Raw genomic sequence first — 16,812 nt, 5'->3', positions numbered from 1 at the left:
TAGTACATTGCCTTCTTAAGGAAACAATAGCAGATACACTTAACAGATGGCAGAATTCTTTGCGGCTGTCTCCAATCATCCATTTGTCTAGCTTTTCCAATTTAAAAACTTTTTTCACTGAACTACCTCGGCTGAAGCTGAAACAAGTTTCCAGATGCACAGTGAGCACTTGCATGCATTCATAAATTATGTTAGATGAAGTGACCTCTACACAGATGAGACAAGGTATATGAATCACTTAAAACAGTTGCTCAATAGCGTTCCTTAGCGATGGTGATTCAAAAGGAACAGTACATGTGAATTGAACATTGTTCGCTTTCTATACGTACAGTTCAAACACGAGTTATTTTGAACAATATAAAATTTTGCATCTTAACCACGTGAGTATGTAGCTTAAGTAAATACTGAAAATAAATTAGAATTCCCTGTCTCTGACATTTGCCATAATCATCAATTCACAGATTGCGGTATTCACACTAGACTTGTAAGCAATTTTGCATGCTTCAGATGAAATGTTTTTGCGAGACTAGAAAATAATATGATAACTTCATTCACATCATCAAAAAGCAGATGACAGAACGCTCATTGTGAAATAGCAGGAACTGTATAAAATTTCGTCTTACAACATGTCAATCTTGCAGAGATTGCCTTGAAGAAGATTAAATTTATTTTTAGGAAGATGAATGCTCCTGCAAAGAACAGAGCTGTGGGAATTTACATTAATTACAAATGTAACAAAAAAAATAAAAGCAGACTCAAGATCATAAAGACCAAGGTTCAAAAGAGCCTAGGTTACCACATCTGCCAAATAACAAGATTACCGAATCAACCAAGTTAGCACTGCAAATGACTGCCTGTGTATACAGATGATGACTTTGAGATTGACAACAATTATGACTCAATTGTGTCAGTCTACACTTTCCAAGAATCTATTCTTTTAAAGGGAGGAAAATGAAGATCAAGCACTTCTTTGCTAGATTTAAGATTACTATTTATTAGAACAAAAAGTGAAAACAATGGAATTTGTGCTTTATCTTAATTCACAAAGCATTTGTTTTCTCTGTAGCTTCTGTAGGGCCAAGATCTGCACTTTTCTCCCATATAAAGGGATAGAAATAGAATTAATCGATATCCAAGAGCTATGATAACAAGAATCAATAAGTTTATCCACTTGGCATTTCTTGCACTCGAAATATCATACGAGTCCCGCAGAGCTTTCTCTCCAGAAATTGATCCAATTTGTCCAACAGCAAAGGATACTCCTACATATTCATTTTCAAGAAGACCCTGTCGACAGTATTAAACATTAATTTTCATGTTTGGCTATCAGAAATAAATGTAAGGGCAAAAAAGTGAAAAAGGCAAACAGTTAAAATATTCTGAGCATACTTGCCTCAATAGCGTATGTATGGAAGACTAAATATGATAGTGGGTATTTCCATACTGCCCTTGGAAGTTCGTCTTTCAGTCTGAAATATCCTGCAACCAGCATCATGATAATCTACAACACACATTTGATTGATAAATAAATAACTTTAGAGGAAAGAGAGACAGAGGACAATAACACAGAGACACCTTCACAAGCAGCTAAAAATTTAACAGTAGATAAGTAGACTGATTTGTATAGGTCAGTGCCCACCTGAAGAAAAACCATGGTCAGGATGCCTTTGAATACATTGGGTGATAATGAAGCGAGAACCATGAGCATGCCTTCATTTATTAGAAGGCACATGAAGAAGTTTAAAACAAAATACATAAACAAGCTGAAATCTGATCTCAGACCAAGTAAGAAGTAAATGACTGCAGAACACAAGATGGAGATGAGAAACAAAAAAGGAATACAGGAAAGCAAGTTTCCTAGCAAAAAGGGAAGTAGTCCGGTGTGTCTGGCAGCTTTTTCATGGCTATAAATCTGCAAATAACAAATCAGAATGACCAACTTTAGTTACTCTCTTTTTGAATGCTCATAAATGTATGAAGGGCCAAGGCAGTCATTTTTTTAATGTCATAAAAACAAATGTTTCGAGGTAACAATTTTTTAAGCACAACCATTTTTTGAAATAGATTTCACTACACAGTCAGTGCAATAAGACATTTATTATGCCCTCCATGAAAAAAGGAGAGTGTCCCTTATTTAAAAGAATTAAAACTGACTTTGAAACTCAATGCAAAAGAATTTCAGAACCTGGAATCATCAAAAATCATGCATGAAATATCAAATATAGCCTCAAAATACATGATAAGATCAATTATAGCCTATTACAATATTTAATGAATTTGTCATTTAGGTCAGGACTCAGAATATAATTGATAGTCATTGTTGTCTCAAGAATTGGGTCAAACAAATTTCCTTATTCAGTGGGATTCATATTTGTTTGTGCTTAATCTTATTTTCTGATTTCCGTGATGGTAATTAGTTTCATGTTTTGCCAAACATGAAATTCTACTGTTTACTTCACTAAGCAATTTATATAGTACTTATTGGTAGTGAAATCTTTTGCGAAAACCAACTTGCAGATTCTGTACCATTGTCATAGATCATATTGAGGTCCTCATCAAATAGCAATCAAAAATAGATCATTGCAAGAGTTTTTCCTACCACTTGCAAGAAATTAGATTCCTTTTCAAACTGTGAACATGTCAAACCTCTTCACAATTGCTACTTCTTCCTTTGCTTTGATAAGACTAAGACCTTATTCAATTTGACCCAGTGCAACTGGATATGCCTTTCCTTCTATTGCTCAGAGCCAGGCCATGTTCTTTGGAAAATAGTATTAGCAAATACTCCTTACCCCCTTTACAGATTGCAATACATAGGATAATTGAGATTGTAGAAAGGGTACTGGAACATCAAGCCTATTAAGGGATTTGATGCCTAGTTACCGGATTCGTGCCTTAACCCTCGGATCCGGATTCGGGTCCGATTCGGATCCGGATCCGCGTATGGATCCTTGAGGATCCGGGCAGGATCCTTAATCCTGCCTGTGGATCCGTCAGGATCCCTGGATTAAGGATCCTGCCCAGATCCTCAAGGATCCACGCGCGGATCCGTGTGAATCCACGGCAAGGTCAAAAAAAATTTGCAAAAAAGTGGGAATTGTAGTTTCATATTTTAGCCTGCCAACATTTTCAACCACCAACACCTCTTTTAGCAGTCAATTTTGTGTCGACTCCAAACACTGACACAAAGCACTTTCAATATGGTATCAATGTGACTTTCATTCTGGAAAGAGAAGGCAGGACCGTTGACATAGACTGACAGCAGCTGCTGGTGTTACTGGTACATAGACTGACAGCAGCTGCTGGTGTTACTGGTACTGTTGACTGTAATGGCTGGAAGGACTGTCAAAGGCTTTGTCCAGTCGTTTCTGGAAGAATTTTTTTAGCAGGTATGTTAACCTTATTGATCTTCATCTTCCCATTGGTGCTGAGTCAGACAGCACTTGCTGTCTTCAACATTTGGGAACCACTGCAAATGAATTTGTATTTGAACAAGCGTCCTAATGCAAGATCATTATAATGCATATATATATATATATGCACGAATCCTCCACGAATCACAATTGAAAAAAAAAAATCCCCGAATCCACGGATCGGATCCCGTGCCCGAATCGGATTCTTGGCACGAATCGGTAACGAATTTTGATGAATAGCATGTCTTGTTCATTGTTGGGTGCACCCGAACATTGTTAAATTTTCCTTTAAAAGAATTCAGCAACTTTCTATCCTCACCTACAGCAAGTGCTTCTGAGGGATATATATTGCTATTTGTTGTTTCTCCAAGCAACTCCCCCATACTGGTAATGGAGAACTATAAATTCTCGGCCTTTACAAGACTTAAAAAGAGAAATGAGGTATTCCAGAATGTTGTATTTGCAAATTTCCATGGTCAAAGTACTTTATTTAAAGTTGTTCTAGGCATCTTTAGATGATGAAGAGCATTCTCAGCCTAAAGTGCTCAAACTGTGGCAACAGGTGTCAAATTATAAGCAGCAAAACTACAAAATTATGATGCCTGGAAATACATCAATGATAAAGTATCTGCGGGAAACAAATGCATATTAATATCTGACCTGATAATATGTAGTCAACATGCCACTTTAGTGATTCTTATGATTTTTAGTATGTGTAGGTGCACTTTCAGTACACCATTTTTGAAACTTTTTAAAGTTGCCACCCATAAAGAACTTCTTAAAATTGTTCTCAGTGTGTTTAACGAAATTTCTATGAAGGATTGAATTATTTCTGAGTCCAGATATGCAAATGTGGAAGCAAATAGAAGTCAAAATTCATTTTTCCACCATGGAGAAGCACTTTTTGAATTTTCCGCAATGGAGAAGTCAACTTGGGATTTTCCACCAAAGGAAAAATGAAGTGTAGTGGAAAACTCATTTTCCACTGTGCCTTTCGCAGTCATTTTCTAATTTTCCGCAATGGAGAAGTCAACATGGGATTTTCCACCAAAGGAAAAATGAAGTGTAGTGGAAAACTCATTTTCCACTGTGCCTTTCACAGTCATTTTCTAATTTTCCGTAATGGAGAAGTCAACTTGGGATTTTCCACCAAAGGAAAAATGAAGTGTAGTGGAAAACTCATTTTCCACTGCGCCTTTCATAATCATTTTTAGATTTTCCATTGGAGAAGCAAATATTTCATTTTCCAGCAAAAAGAAAAATGCATAGCGAAAAATTCATTTTCCACTACGACTTTCGCAGGCAAAGTCCAATTTTCCACATGAGGAGAGAAAAGGCAAATCTCAATCCAAAATGAAGGTATATGGGGTCTAGCATCAAGATCACTCTAGAAAAATAATTTGTGAATCAATCTACATCAAAATTGTGCCCACTACATGGAAATGGAAAATTGAAGATTGGGTGCGCTTTTCGCACTCAAAAATGGAATTTCCACCAAGCATCAAATCCATGATAGAGAGATGGAAAAGAGCTTTAATTGATTAAACAAGGAATGATAATCTCATAATGATTTATTGTTTGAGGATTTGGACATCAATGTGGTATTAAATATAAAATGAAAAATTCATTTTCCACTACCACTTTCGCAGTCAAAGTTCAATTTTCCACCAAAGGAAGAAGACAAAAGTCAGATTTCCGCTATAAGCATTCCAAAGAATTTCTCCCAAATTTTAGCAGAGAATTAACATTGTAAGCATGGAAGATAACATTGTGGCAGATTGAAGGCATGGATTATAGAGCATTGAAAGAAGAATGGTTGGAAATTTTATTTTATTAATTCTGATTTTGTAGCAGTCATATAGAGCAGAATTTAGAAGCTCATATCTTTTGACTCAGTGATTATTTTTCCGATCGCTCCGGTTAAGATGAAGATAACAAAGTTTGGAAGAACATATCCAGAAATGAGTTCGATCCAACAGTGGAATAAAAAGATACGCCTCACGAAAAATGACTCATTTTTACCTAGCAGTAGTATTTATTTTGTTGTCCACTCAACAAAGGAAAGATTTTGATATTGATTTAACATATTTAAATGTCAATTGTTAAATATAATTTAAATATGTTAGTATATATCATTATTAACTTTAAAAGTTAATAAGCATATCAATTTTCAAAAGGAAAGGATGAGAAGTCAAAGAGACAAGAACTGAAAAGTCACCGGAGGACACCAATCGGTTCTTAGAGAATGTATTTATAGTAAAACCTTTTCATTTGCGGGGGTTCTTCTTTTCTGCAAGAGTAGGTATTGCTGGAGTAGAGGGGAGACATTAGTTTTTGTTATGTATTTCATTTCATGCATTTAAGGGTTTGATATTTTGATTTATGTAAAAGATTTGGCCAGAGTTGCAAGCAAATAAAAAATCAGAGCATTGTATTTGTTGTGTTCAAAACAAAGGAGAGTTTTGCTTCAAATCAAAGAATTTGGGTATTATTTTCTGAATATATTCAATCAGAGCATTGTTGTATTTGGTTTTGGACATTATCTTGCATCTTATGTCAAATAGTGAATGTGTTGTAGATCAGAGTATTTGCATATATTCCTATTGCAGAAATCTAAATATTAAATCTTCATTTCTTCATTGCATTCACATAATTTGCATCCATATTGCATTACTGGTATCAAGAAGTCATAGGAGTTGTGGGTTCTTGGCATTGGATAGGTTTAGGAACTAAAATCTGCCTGAGTTAGTTCTGTCTAGGGCTGGCTTGGTTTTCCTCTTTCGTTCTTGAGTTAAGAACGTACCTTAATTAGTTTAGGAATAAACAAATTCATTGCATATCATTCTATAAGGGAGTTGTACCTTTCAATTCAGAGGAAATCTATCAACCCCATGATAGATTATCAAACTGTTGGCATCTAATTGTTCTTTTAGATTTGGGCATTTTGAGAGTTTATTCAAAAGAACAATCTGTTTACCAATAGTATGATACATGTTATTCAATGATATCCCATCATTACTTCAAACCCGCTCAAAAGCAATAATGATGATACCACTATCCTGTGAAACCACAATATACATGTTATAGATTATACTTGTCACAACCCTGCCATGAAGGGAGACTTAAAATATGTCCTTCCTCAGAAAATCATATTATTTATAATACCTTGTGAATTTCTACGATTTTAGATTCCATATTGAAATGTATTTAGAAAGAGGCAGCCATGTTATCTCAGATGCACTGATACATATACATAAGCAATAAGACAAGGGTATGTTTTATTAAAGGAGTTTGATTAATCCAAGGCAGCTGCAGATCATTAGTAAAGAGGCATAAGTGCTGGGGAAAGATTTTCCTTAAGATGACTTGCAACAGTTTAGTCAGCAAGAGTCCACAGTCACCATAAATAAACACCTCTTTTAGAAGGGGGGCATTACCATAGAAAAGACATGACTCCTAAATACCAATGGATAGATATATAATGCAGATTGGCACTCATCAAGGAGAGCAGGGAAGAAAGGAAATAAGCAATTGATCAAGGAAGAGACTCGCAGTCTCACAACCAAGAAATCTAGTAACCATACTTTGAGATACATAATACATGAAACCCTGATCTTGCTGAATTTTCACACTTTATAAGAGGTAGAAATGTTAAGCAATTAACATATTGCAACTGATGTACATTTTTATGTTGCTATTCTTGCCATTATGATGTCTATGCATAATATAGTATACATGTAATATTCTTTAATATTTTAGAAAACAAACTATCTCACTATGGAGAATAAGATGGAATATATAACAAGAGATGCAAATGTTGAAATGTGAAATTGATGGTTGTCATTGATGTCAACATCTTTTCTCTCAACCTCTCGTGTGTTGGTAGCTGTGTTCCGACATAGTTTGGTGTATCTGTCGGTTGCATATTGATTATCTTTCACCAATAGCCTGTGTATCGGTCTTTGTGCTTACTGTCAGTTAATACATTAATTGGTTTACCATTTCATGCCTCGGTGGATCGTGTTTTTGGGTCAACCCTTTGTGTAGCGTGTGGTTCAGTTTCAATCCCAACAGCCCTCCATAACATGTTCATCATAACTGTTGGCACCAAAGTTTGTTCTAGAGTGTTGGATTGCTTGAGAATCGTTGCATAGCTCAAGGAGGTGTGACCTATTTCAAATCTATTCTAACTGATAGATTTGAGAAGTACATCCAATATAAATGAAGTATTATCTCACGAGGGATGTATGCAAATCATAGTTCCAAGAATCACGGCGATTCATGCGATTCACGCGATTTGGCGATTCGATTCAAGCCAAACGATTTTTTGTGAATCGGTGAATCGAATCAGCGATAAAGGGTTTATGAAATAAGTTACTCACTAAATTTCAAGGGTTTTTTTAATTTTCCGATTCATGGCCGATTCGATTCCGATTCATGGCCGATTCACGATTTGATTCGGCCTTGCCGATTCCGATCCGATTCCGATTCTTGTTACTTTGATGCAAATACGTGTTTTGTGATTGTATCCATGTGATCTTGTTGCTTATATGCGAACTATATGTGATGCAAATATGAACTTACTCAGATAGCTGATTCAAGGAGGTGCAGGCACTAGCAGGCTCGACAACTGTATTTTGTGGTGGTTCCTACTTTATCTATCATTTATTGACTACAAGCCTATCTGTAGTGTGCCTTTTTGTATTCCTTGGGCGAAGCCACCTTTGTAGTGAAGCCTACCGACAATACCCCTTTGTTGCAGTGAGCATTTCAGGCAGTTAGCCTTGTTGTACAAAATCACCTTAACGGGTGTTTTCCATTTCATGAGAATTAGCTTCTTTGTGGTTTTTCCCAAAATGGGTTTTCTATATAAATCCTAGTGTTAAATGTGTCAGACTCTACTGTTTCTGTGCTTTCATGCTTATCTTTCTTATGGTGATTTATTGTGTTGTAAATGACAGGTCTGAAGTATTCATTGATGGTTTCTACGTATTCACTATAAGTGTGTTGGAATAATTGATTCTCCCCCCTCTCAATTATTCGACCTGTTAAACAATTGGCATCAAAGCTTGGTTCCTCGATGTGGAGCTTAACCGCTTGAGGCAGATCCTATGGAACACAAATTGAATATCCCTATGTTTGATGGATTAGACTAAAGTTCTTGGAAAGATTATGAGAGATTATCTAGTATCAGTTAGTAGCTACAAGACTTGGAAGCATGTGGAGACTATGTATGTGTTCCCTTAGAATGCTTACAGACAATAGATGAAATCAAAGCATATGAGGAGAATGAGAAGGAAAGGTATGCAATTACTCGTCCTTTATCAAAATCAGTACTTGCTAAAAAACTTTATTTGAAAATTGCTTATGAGTTTTGGGAAAATTTCAAAGAAAACTATCAAGGAAACGATAAGTTCTAAGAAGTTGACAGCAAAAAGACATTTTGAGAATCTTAGAATGAAAGATGGTGAAGGAATTGAGAGTTATTTTAGAGAATTGAGAATGCAGTGAATGAATCAAGAATCAAGGCGGTAACATAATTGATGAAGACTTTATGGAGAAAATCTTGATGACATTACCTAACGGCTACAATGACAAAGTTTTAGCTGTTAACGAGGTTTATGATCCAAAGAAGTTACCAAGGAACAAATGTTTGGCACTTTGATAGCATTTGAATTGAGAAAGTTTGACAATGACAAGAGCATATCAGAAACAGATTTCAAAGCAACCAAAATTGAAGAATCTGACAATGATGATGAAGAAGAGATTGAAGCTAACTTCACGAGGAGATAGAAGAAAGCTACTGAAATTTATAAAGGTATGTTACCCCTAAAATGCTTTAGGTGTGGTAAAGTTTGTAATTTGGCTATTAGATGTCCTAAGAGAGGTCTTAGACGAAAGTTCAAAAAAATTAATATAAAGGCTTATTTTGTGAATAAAGATACTAGTATGTCAGATGATGGATCAACAGGTGAAGATTGTTTGCCTTATGCCGAAGAAGAGGAAGAAGATTAAAAATCTAAAATTGATATCTCTAACATTTGTTCTAAAATTGATGACATTGAAACTGCTTTATATATTTCACGAAAAAAGAATGAATGATTAATTGACGGTGGTCTTTCTCATCATATGACTGAAGATAAAAGAGAATTTGTTTTGCTTGATAAGTATGATGGTGGCTCTGCTAGATTTGGTGATGACAACGTAGTGTATATTGTTGGAAAGGGATCTGTTATGGAAAGAATTACACTGACAATGTTTACTATGTGAAGGGTTTATCATAATTTATTGAGTGTTGTAATGTCCCTACTATTAGGGTTACTTGAAGGCAAGTACTACCTAAAAGAAATGTCACAATTAAATAAGACATGTCTAAGTATACTATTCTACCCCCTATCTTACCCCCAAACCTTAAAGATGTCTCCAGATTGAGATTACAAACCCTCCTAAAGATCTTCTGATCCTGTACGATATATCATCGATTCTAGTGCCATCTTCGATTACTTCTTCATCTTCTCGAGAGTGCTCCCTCTAAGGTTCTTCTCGGAAGATATATCCTATATCTAGGGCCCTTAACACATATTCATGTGTTGACTCATCAAAATAGATCAATCTTAGTCATTCCAGTCAGATAAAGATTATATCAATCTCTCATACCAATAATATAGAGATAATATCAACCCTAGCCTTACTGATGGAAATTATATCAATCTCTCATTAGGCATTATGGGAATTATATCAATCCACTTTTTACTTAGAGACAATATCAGTCTCTTCCTTGATGATTATATCAATCTCCCATAAGGTATTATGTTAATCTTGTTTCCATAAAATATTATAACAATACTTTTCTAATTTATAAATATGAGTAATTTCTCAATGATATATATATTTAAAGCCCTTGTTGACATTATTAATTATTTAAATATATATAATATACATAATATATATATATATATATATATATATATATATATATATATATATAATTAATAATGGGAACAAGGGCTTTAAAAAATATAATACCTTATTTACCTTAGTAGTAGCATGGGCAGATGACCTTCCACACGTATCAAGGGTTGGTGATCTTTTAATATTTCTATTTCTTTATTATCAACCATCCTCCCCTCAACTACTAATCCTCGACACTTATGATTTGGATGCCTTCAGTTTGTGGTCAAACGTGGATGTGTGATTTGCCCATTATTATTAGTTAATTGATAATTGATAATATTAATATATTAGTTTATGATCACACAATTTAGTGTTAGTTATAGCAAAATACGAATTGTATTTTAATTAATTATGTATATTGGTTATTAATTAACCTATATATGAATCATTTATCTTCATTGAATATATATAAATTATATTTAATTAATACTTTATATTGATTAAAATTGACATATTGTTCTTTATCAGCTTCTTTATAGACATATTATAATACATCAATTAATCTTTAATCGAGGGTTATTGCAGTTCCTCCATCTCGAATTTGCTTGCCCTCAAGAAACTTAATGACTCCTTATTCATCCAGTTTAGCTTTTTGACACGTTTTCCTTATTGCCTCAATCTTATTTATTTTCCCTCTTTTGCACAAATGACCATGACCCCAATGCTCCTTACATTTAAAACATTTGTTTTTCAGATTTTCTCAATCAAATATTTTCTCTTTTGACATTGGTGATCCTGACTCCACGGTTCCTTGCATAAATAACACAATCGTTCTTGGTTGTCTTTCTTTGGCCCTTCATTTTGAGGGGATGTTTTGAATGTGAAGCTTTTGGATATTTCCTTGGGTGTGTTGGACTCAACCTTCTTTTCCTTTTTGATAGCTTCTTCCAAATTTTGGGGTTCAAGGGGTTTTACTGAGCTTTTAGTGGAGTCTTTTAGTCCTATAAACATTTAAGTGAGCCTTTTCTAGGAAAGATCAAGAATCATAACTGATAGTCCTAAGCACTTGCGGAAAAATCCTTCCACAGTTCTTGTTTGTTGAGGTGGGTTAACTCTTGGAAATATTATTTAGAATCTCAATCATCAAATCTACTAATAAGTTTTTGTGTGAATTCATTGTAAGTGGTGATTTTTTTATGGCCTAGAGTTTTGAGATTGTAGTGCCACCAATCATGTGTTGGCCCTGTTAAATGGACTATGGAAAACTTCTTTTGACATGGGACTGAGAGATGGGTATGTATCTAGTTTTTGAACCCACAATTGAATGGTTTCCTTTTTTGGTCCATCAAAGCAAGGTAATGGTAGTTTGCTTATGTTTCTTTTAAGGTCTTTGTTTATATGGATTTTCTTTTTGCTTTCCAGTGTTTTGGTTTCGTAATACTCTTTAAAGGGAATAAGATTCCTAGTCTTTGGGTCTATCCTTGCGTACATTTGTGCAATTGTTTCCACACTATTGGTGGCAATTTCCTCTTCTTCCATAATCCTTTCCTCGCTTGGAAGGAATGAAGGAAAGGTGTCCCGAGGAATTGAATCTTGTGTCGGAGGTTCATTCTCTGAATGATTAGAGTGGGCATCCCTCCCTGAATTTGGATTGGGTCTTTCACTATGATTATTATTGCTTAATTTTTGTATGGCTTTGAGGGTCATTTTGTATGTGCTCTTAAACCTTTCATTGGTTTTCTCCATGAAGCTTCTTAATTCTTTTGCTAGTTGTTTTTCCATAGTCCTATGATCTATTGATGAGTTTGTGTGAGCCAAAGTTCACTAGATAGTAGGATTGTGCTTTGATACCACTGTAATATCCCCACTATTAGGGTTAGCTTGAGGCAAGTACTACCTACAAAAGAAATGTCAAAATTAAATAATAACATGTCTAAATATACTATTCTACCCCCTATCTTAACCCCAAACCTCAAAGACGTCTCCACATCGAGGTTGCTAACCCTCTTAAGGATCTCTGAATCCTGAACGATATATCATCGATTCTAGTACCATCCTTAGTTACTTCACCATATTCTCTAGAGTGCTCCCTCTAAGGTTCTTCCTAGAAGAGATTTCCTCTATCTAGGGCTCTTTAACACATATGCATATGTTGACTCATCAGAATAGATCATTCTTAAATCATTATGGTCAAATGGACATCATATCAATCTCTCATACCAGTAATATAAAGATTATATCAATCTCAGCCTCGCCAATGGAAATTATATCAATCCCCTTCTTACTTAGAGACTATATATATCAGTCTCTTCTATGATGATTATATCAATCTCCCATAAGGTATTACACATATCAATTTCCTCTATCTAGGGCTCTTTAACACATATGCATATGTTGACTCATCAGAATAGATCAATCTTAATAGATCATTCTTAAATCATTATGGTTAGATGGACATCATATCAATCTCTCATACCAGTAATATAAAGATTATATCAATCTCAGCCTCGCCAATGGAAATTATATCAATCCCCTTCTTACTTAGAGACTATATATATCAGTCTCTTCTACGACGATTATATCAATCTCCCATAAGGTATTACGTTATTCTCATTTCCATAAAATATTATAACAATACTTTTCTAATTAATAAATATGAATCATTTCTCAATGATATATATATATAGTGAACAAGGCTTTAAATAAATATGATACCTTATTTACCTTAGTAGTCGCATGGGTTGATAACCTTCCACATGTATCAAGGGTTGGAGGTCTTTTGATACAATTTCTTTATTATCAAGCATCTTCCCCTCGACTACTAATCCTCGCCACTTGCAATTTGGCCACCTTCTACTTGTGGTCAAATGTGGATGTATGATTTGCACCCCTAACCTTATTTTAATGACGTTTGACCTTTGCTAGAATGCTTCCCTTATATGATGCTCGTGAATTCTCAACTCTTTCTGATACATTGACCGCCCAAAGAGGTGTCCAATGTAGTACTTAGATTCCCTCTTTTTTGCCACATAGATCATTATAGGGAAGTGGCAATGCTCCCTTTTCTAATCTTCGATGGCACTCCTTACTGCCATGTACTATCTTTCACCGCAGATCCCTTTCTTTCTCCTCTCTTATCCCTCTTCAACATTTGCACCTTATCGTGGGTCCCTTCTTATGTTAACTTTGTTTTTTCTTGTTTATTAATACTTCCTTGGCATTCTTATCGGATGCCAAATATGTTTTTTCCCTCCCCATTGTTGACTTCCTTTCTTCCCAATATTTATGGTGTCCCCACCTTATTCGATGGGGTCCACATTGGGATGCATCTTGTGCTCTAATTAGTATCATTCTTTATTATTGCCCATTATTCTTAGTTAATTGGTATTTGATAATATTAATATATTGGTTTATGATGACATAGTTTAGTGTTAGAGTTATTAGCAATATGAATTGTATTTTAACTAATTATTTATATCAGTTATCAATCAACTTATATATGAATCATTCATCTTCATTGAATATATATAAATTATATTGATTAAAATTGACATGTTGTTATTTATGAGATTCTTTACATTATTTAGACATATTATAATACATTGATTAATCTCTAATCAACGGTTATTGCAAGTGTTGAACCAATGTGTGAAAATGGATATGATGTTATATTCAAGGATGAAGGTTGTGAAATCAGGAAAGGACAGGAGTATTGATTGCAGTTAGCAAAAGAACTGACAGAAATATGAACCAGCTAGAGGGAGCTACAGAAGGATACAAGATATCTTGAATTGATGACAGATGACTCTGGTACTAGAGGATATGCCATATCAATTTTGACAATTCAGTAAGATAAGTTCATCCCAGTTTGTTAGACTTACCAAAACTGAGCAAACAGAACAGTGTGATATAAAAAGGATGTCAATAAGGAAAACAGAGAAGTGAAACATTCAAGGCAAAAGATCACTCTTCTACCAGTTTACTGGATCTTGTCCACACCCACATTGGCGGTCCTACCAGAACAAGAGGCTTTCTAGGTGAGAGATACTTTGTACTATTCACTGATGATCACTCTAGAATCTAGATATACCTGGGTTGCATTCGTAAGAGAAAAATCAGAAGCATTTGTCCGTATCAACCGCTTTCTATCATCATGTATCATCCATGCCGAGTAATAGCTCACATGGCTATTCCCTGATTCTTAATTTCTCTCTTTTGTGATGTTCAAACTTCCATGTCATTGTATTGTATCACTTGATGACTATAAGCAACTGATCAGTGAAGTGCTACGTCTTCTTTCACGATATCATTTTCCAGACTATTCATCACCGGTTGTCTAGACTTAGTTGATACCATTAGTCCCTCACTTGGCTATCCATCGTTTCTTCGTGGTTTCTCTTAAGTATTGCCTTCAAGTTGGCAGTTTATTGATTAGATATAATTTTTATTTACCGGATATCATACTTTTCTATTTGATATCAATCTTTGTTGTTGTCATTAACATCCATTAATCAAATACGTTGCTTCTTCCTTAGCCAATATCCTTTGATGAATATTTGTTTGATCTGATCACACCATACGTCGCCTCCTTCATTGACTATGAAGTTGGTAATAGTATCAATGGTCCTTTGACAAAATGCTTGTTCCCTTTAATCGATGGAGATAATTGGTATTATTTATTAGTGATGATTATGTATAAATAAAAAAAACTATTCCAAGTGACAGAATATTTATCCTTTGCATAGAGGGACATTATCCTTCCATATGCTTGCCAATAAATGGTGGAAGCTTATATAATAAGTTCCGATCTTTAAGTAAAAATTATCATATCATATATCTTCTAGGTCCTAGATTAGGGATGTTACATGTAATTGTATTGATAATTAGAATTCTATTTTTATCATTGCTGGTTATATGTTTCTTCAGTTTTCACAATGATAACTAACCTGGTTGCAAGCTCTCAATCAGGATATAAAGTTGACAATATACATTCTTAAATATACCACATGTCTCATTTGGGTATTCTAGTTAAAAATAAAGTCCCAATAGGGGACATGACAACACTTGATAAATGCTTGGTAGTAGCTCGAGCCTTGCTATCCCCAAAATTCTAGCAAGGTTGTTGCAATTACTAACCACGTGAGTACTCACCTGTTGCTTACAAGTTTCTCCACTGTGGTAGTACCAACCATTTGTGCTGACTTCATTTCCAATAACTTGCCTCTGGTATTGTAAGAAGGGTTGAACCAACCATGTACAACAATATTGCATTAAATTGGTCTAATTTCCATGCATTGAAGAAACTAAAGAAAATTGTTGGTAAGCTGCTAGCTATTGATAAAAGAGTCACTGCTACAGCAGGCTTGCCTATGGTTGAATACTAACTACAGCTGACAAAAAATTCATTACATCATCTGCCGGTGAGGCATCTAGGTGAGCATTTTTAGAACTTTGAAAATCAATCATTACGCTTGGTACATCTTGAGTAGGCTTCCTAGAAAATACATGTGGAGAAGGAATTCACCACCCTCAAGATTGATGAAATCCCAAGGAGCAAATCAACTCTTGTGCCACCTCAATTCTACTATTGCTTTGTTGAGCTAGCGTGATTGAGAGAACTTGATTGATGAAGGACATGTTTTAAGGATTAAATGAACTATTATGTGAAATGCAAGAGTAAATTAACTAGACAAACAAACATATAACATATTCTGACTACTAGAAACAAAAGAACTAACTATCAAGATTAATTGTCAAGTCACGCAAGCTTATTACCTCAAACAACCCTATGAGCCTAGCACAATAGCAAGGATATAGGACGTCTATGGGACACAATTTCATCTTGTATAGACAGGGCACAAAGATTGAGATAGAGAATCTACACAATAAATAGAAAATAAACTAAACTAATAATGGTATAAGTAAACGTGTGATTATAGCAGAAATAATGGAAATGATAGGAGAAATGCAAAAGAATATACTGACAACAGAGAAGGTAGATGAATCCCGCAAACTATTCCTCCACCTCCAAGAAAACTTGCACACATCGGGAAGAAGAGAAAATGTTGGGGCTGTTTGGACATTGGCCCCAGTTAAGTGATTGCTTTGGTGTTTCCACCTCCATAGCAGCCAGATAGATAGATAATTGGTGATGGACAATTAAGGATATGGATGGAATAGAAAGAGTGACAGTATAAGTGTTGGCAATTTGGCTAGGTCAGACTTTTTGATGTTGTCATTTATGGCAACATATCAGTCATATGAAATGAGCAAAGCATGAAGATGAAGTAATAGCAGTTAGACTTAGAAAATTGTCTAAGTGTTACATAGTTCGCTTATCAGAACAATTAGAGTATTGATTAGCGCAGTTCAGAGAAATCGTATTGGCATGTGCACACTTGAGGACAGATTGTATAGAGTATGAGGATTCTACATTTGAGAGTGCAAGTTAGTATAGCGAATACAGAGAGAGTTATGATGAGTTTACTAGTTATAGCAATGTACA

General features: G+C 34.9%; 1 protein-coding gene across 1 annotated transcript in view; it reads right to left on the bottom strand.

Moving 5' to 3' along the window:
• Positions 1-585: 585 nt before the first annotated feature.
• The window catches only part of LOC149531961 (ABC transporter G family member 3-like), a 93,814-nt gene continuing 77,587 nt past the window's right edge, over positions 586-16,812 (bottom strand). The window contains exons 9-11 of the mRNA XM_089811235.1: positions 1,640-1,912; positions 1,394-1,501; positions 586-1,287 (exon numbers count right to left, since the gene is read on the bottom strand). Of these exons, the coding sequence (XP_089667361.1) occupies positions 1,036-1,287; positions 1,394-1,501; positions 1,640-1,912 (633 nt within the window). The 3' untranslated portion in view covers positions 586-1,035. The remainder of the gene's footprint in view (positions 1,288-1,393; positions 1,502-1,639; positions 1,913-16,812) is intronic.

This window comes from Cupressus sempervirens, chromosome 11 (genome assembly GCF_028749045.1).
Source record: "Cupressus sempervirens isolate cs-2001-9-10 chromosome 11, ASM2874904v1, whole genome shotgun sequence".
NCBI lineage: Eukaryota > Viridiplantae > Streptophyta > Pinopsida > Cupressales > Cupressaceae > Cupressus > Cupressus sempervirens.
This window is presented reverse-complemented; position numbering and strand designations above follow the sequence as displayed.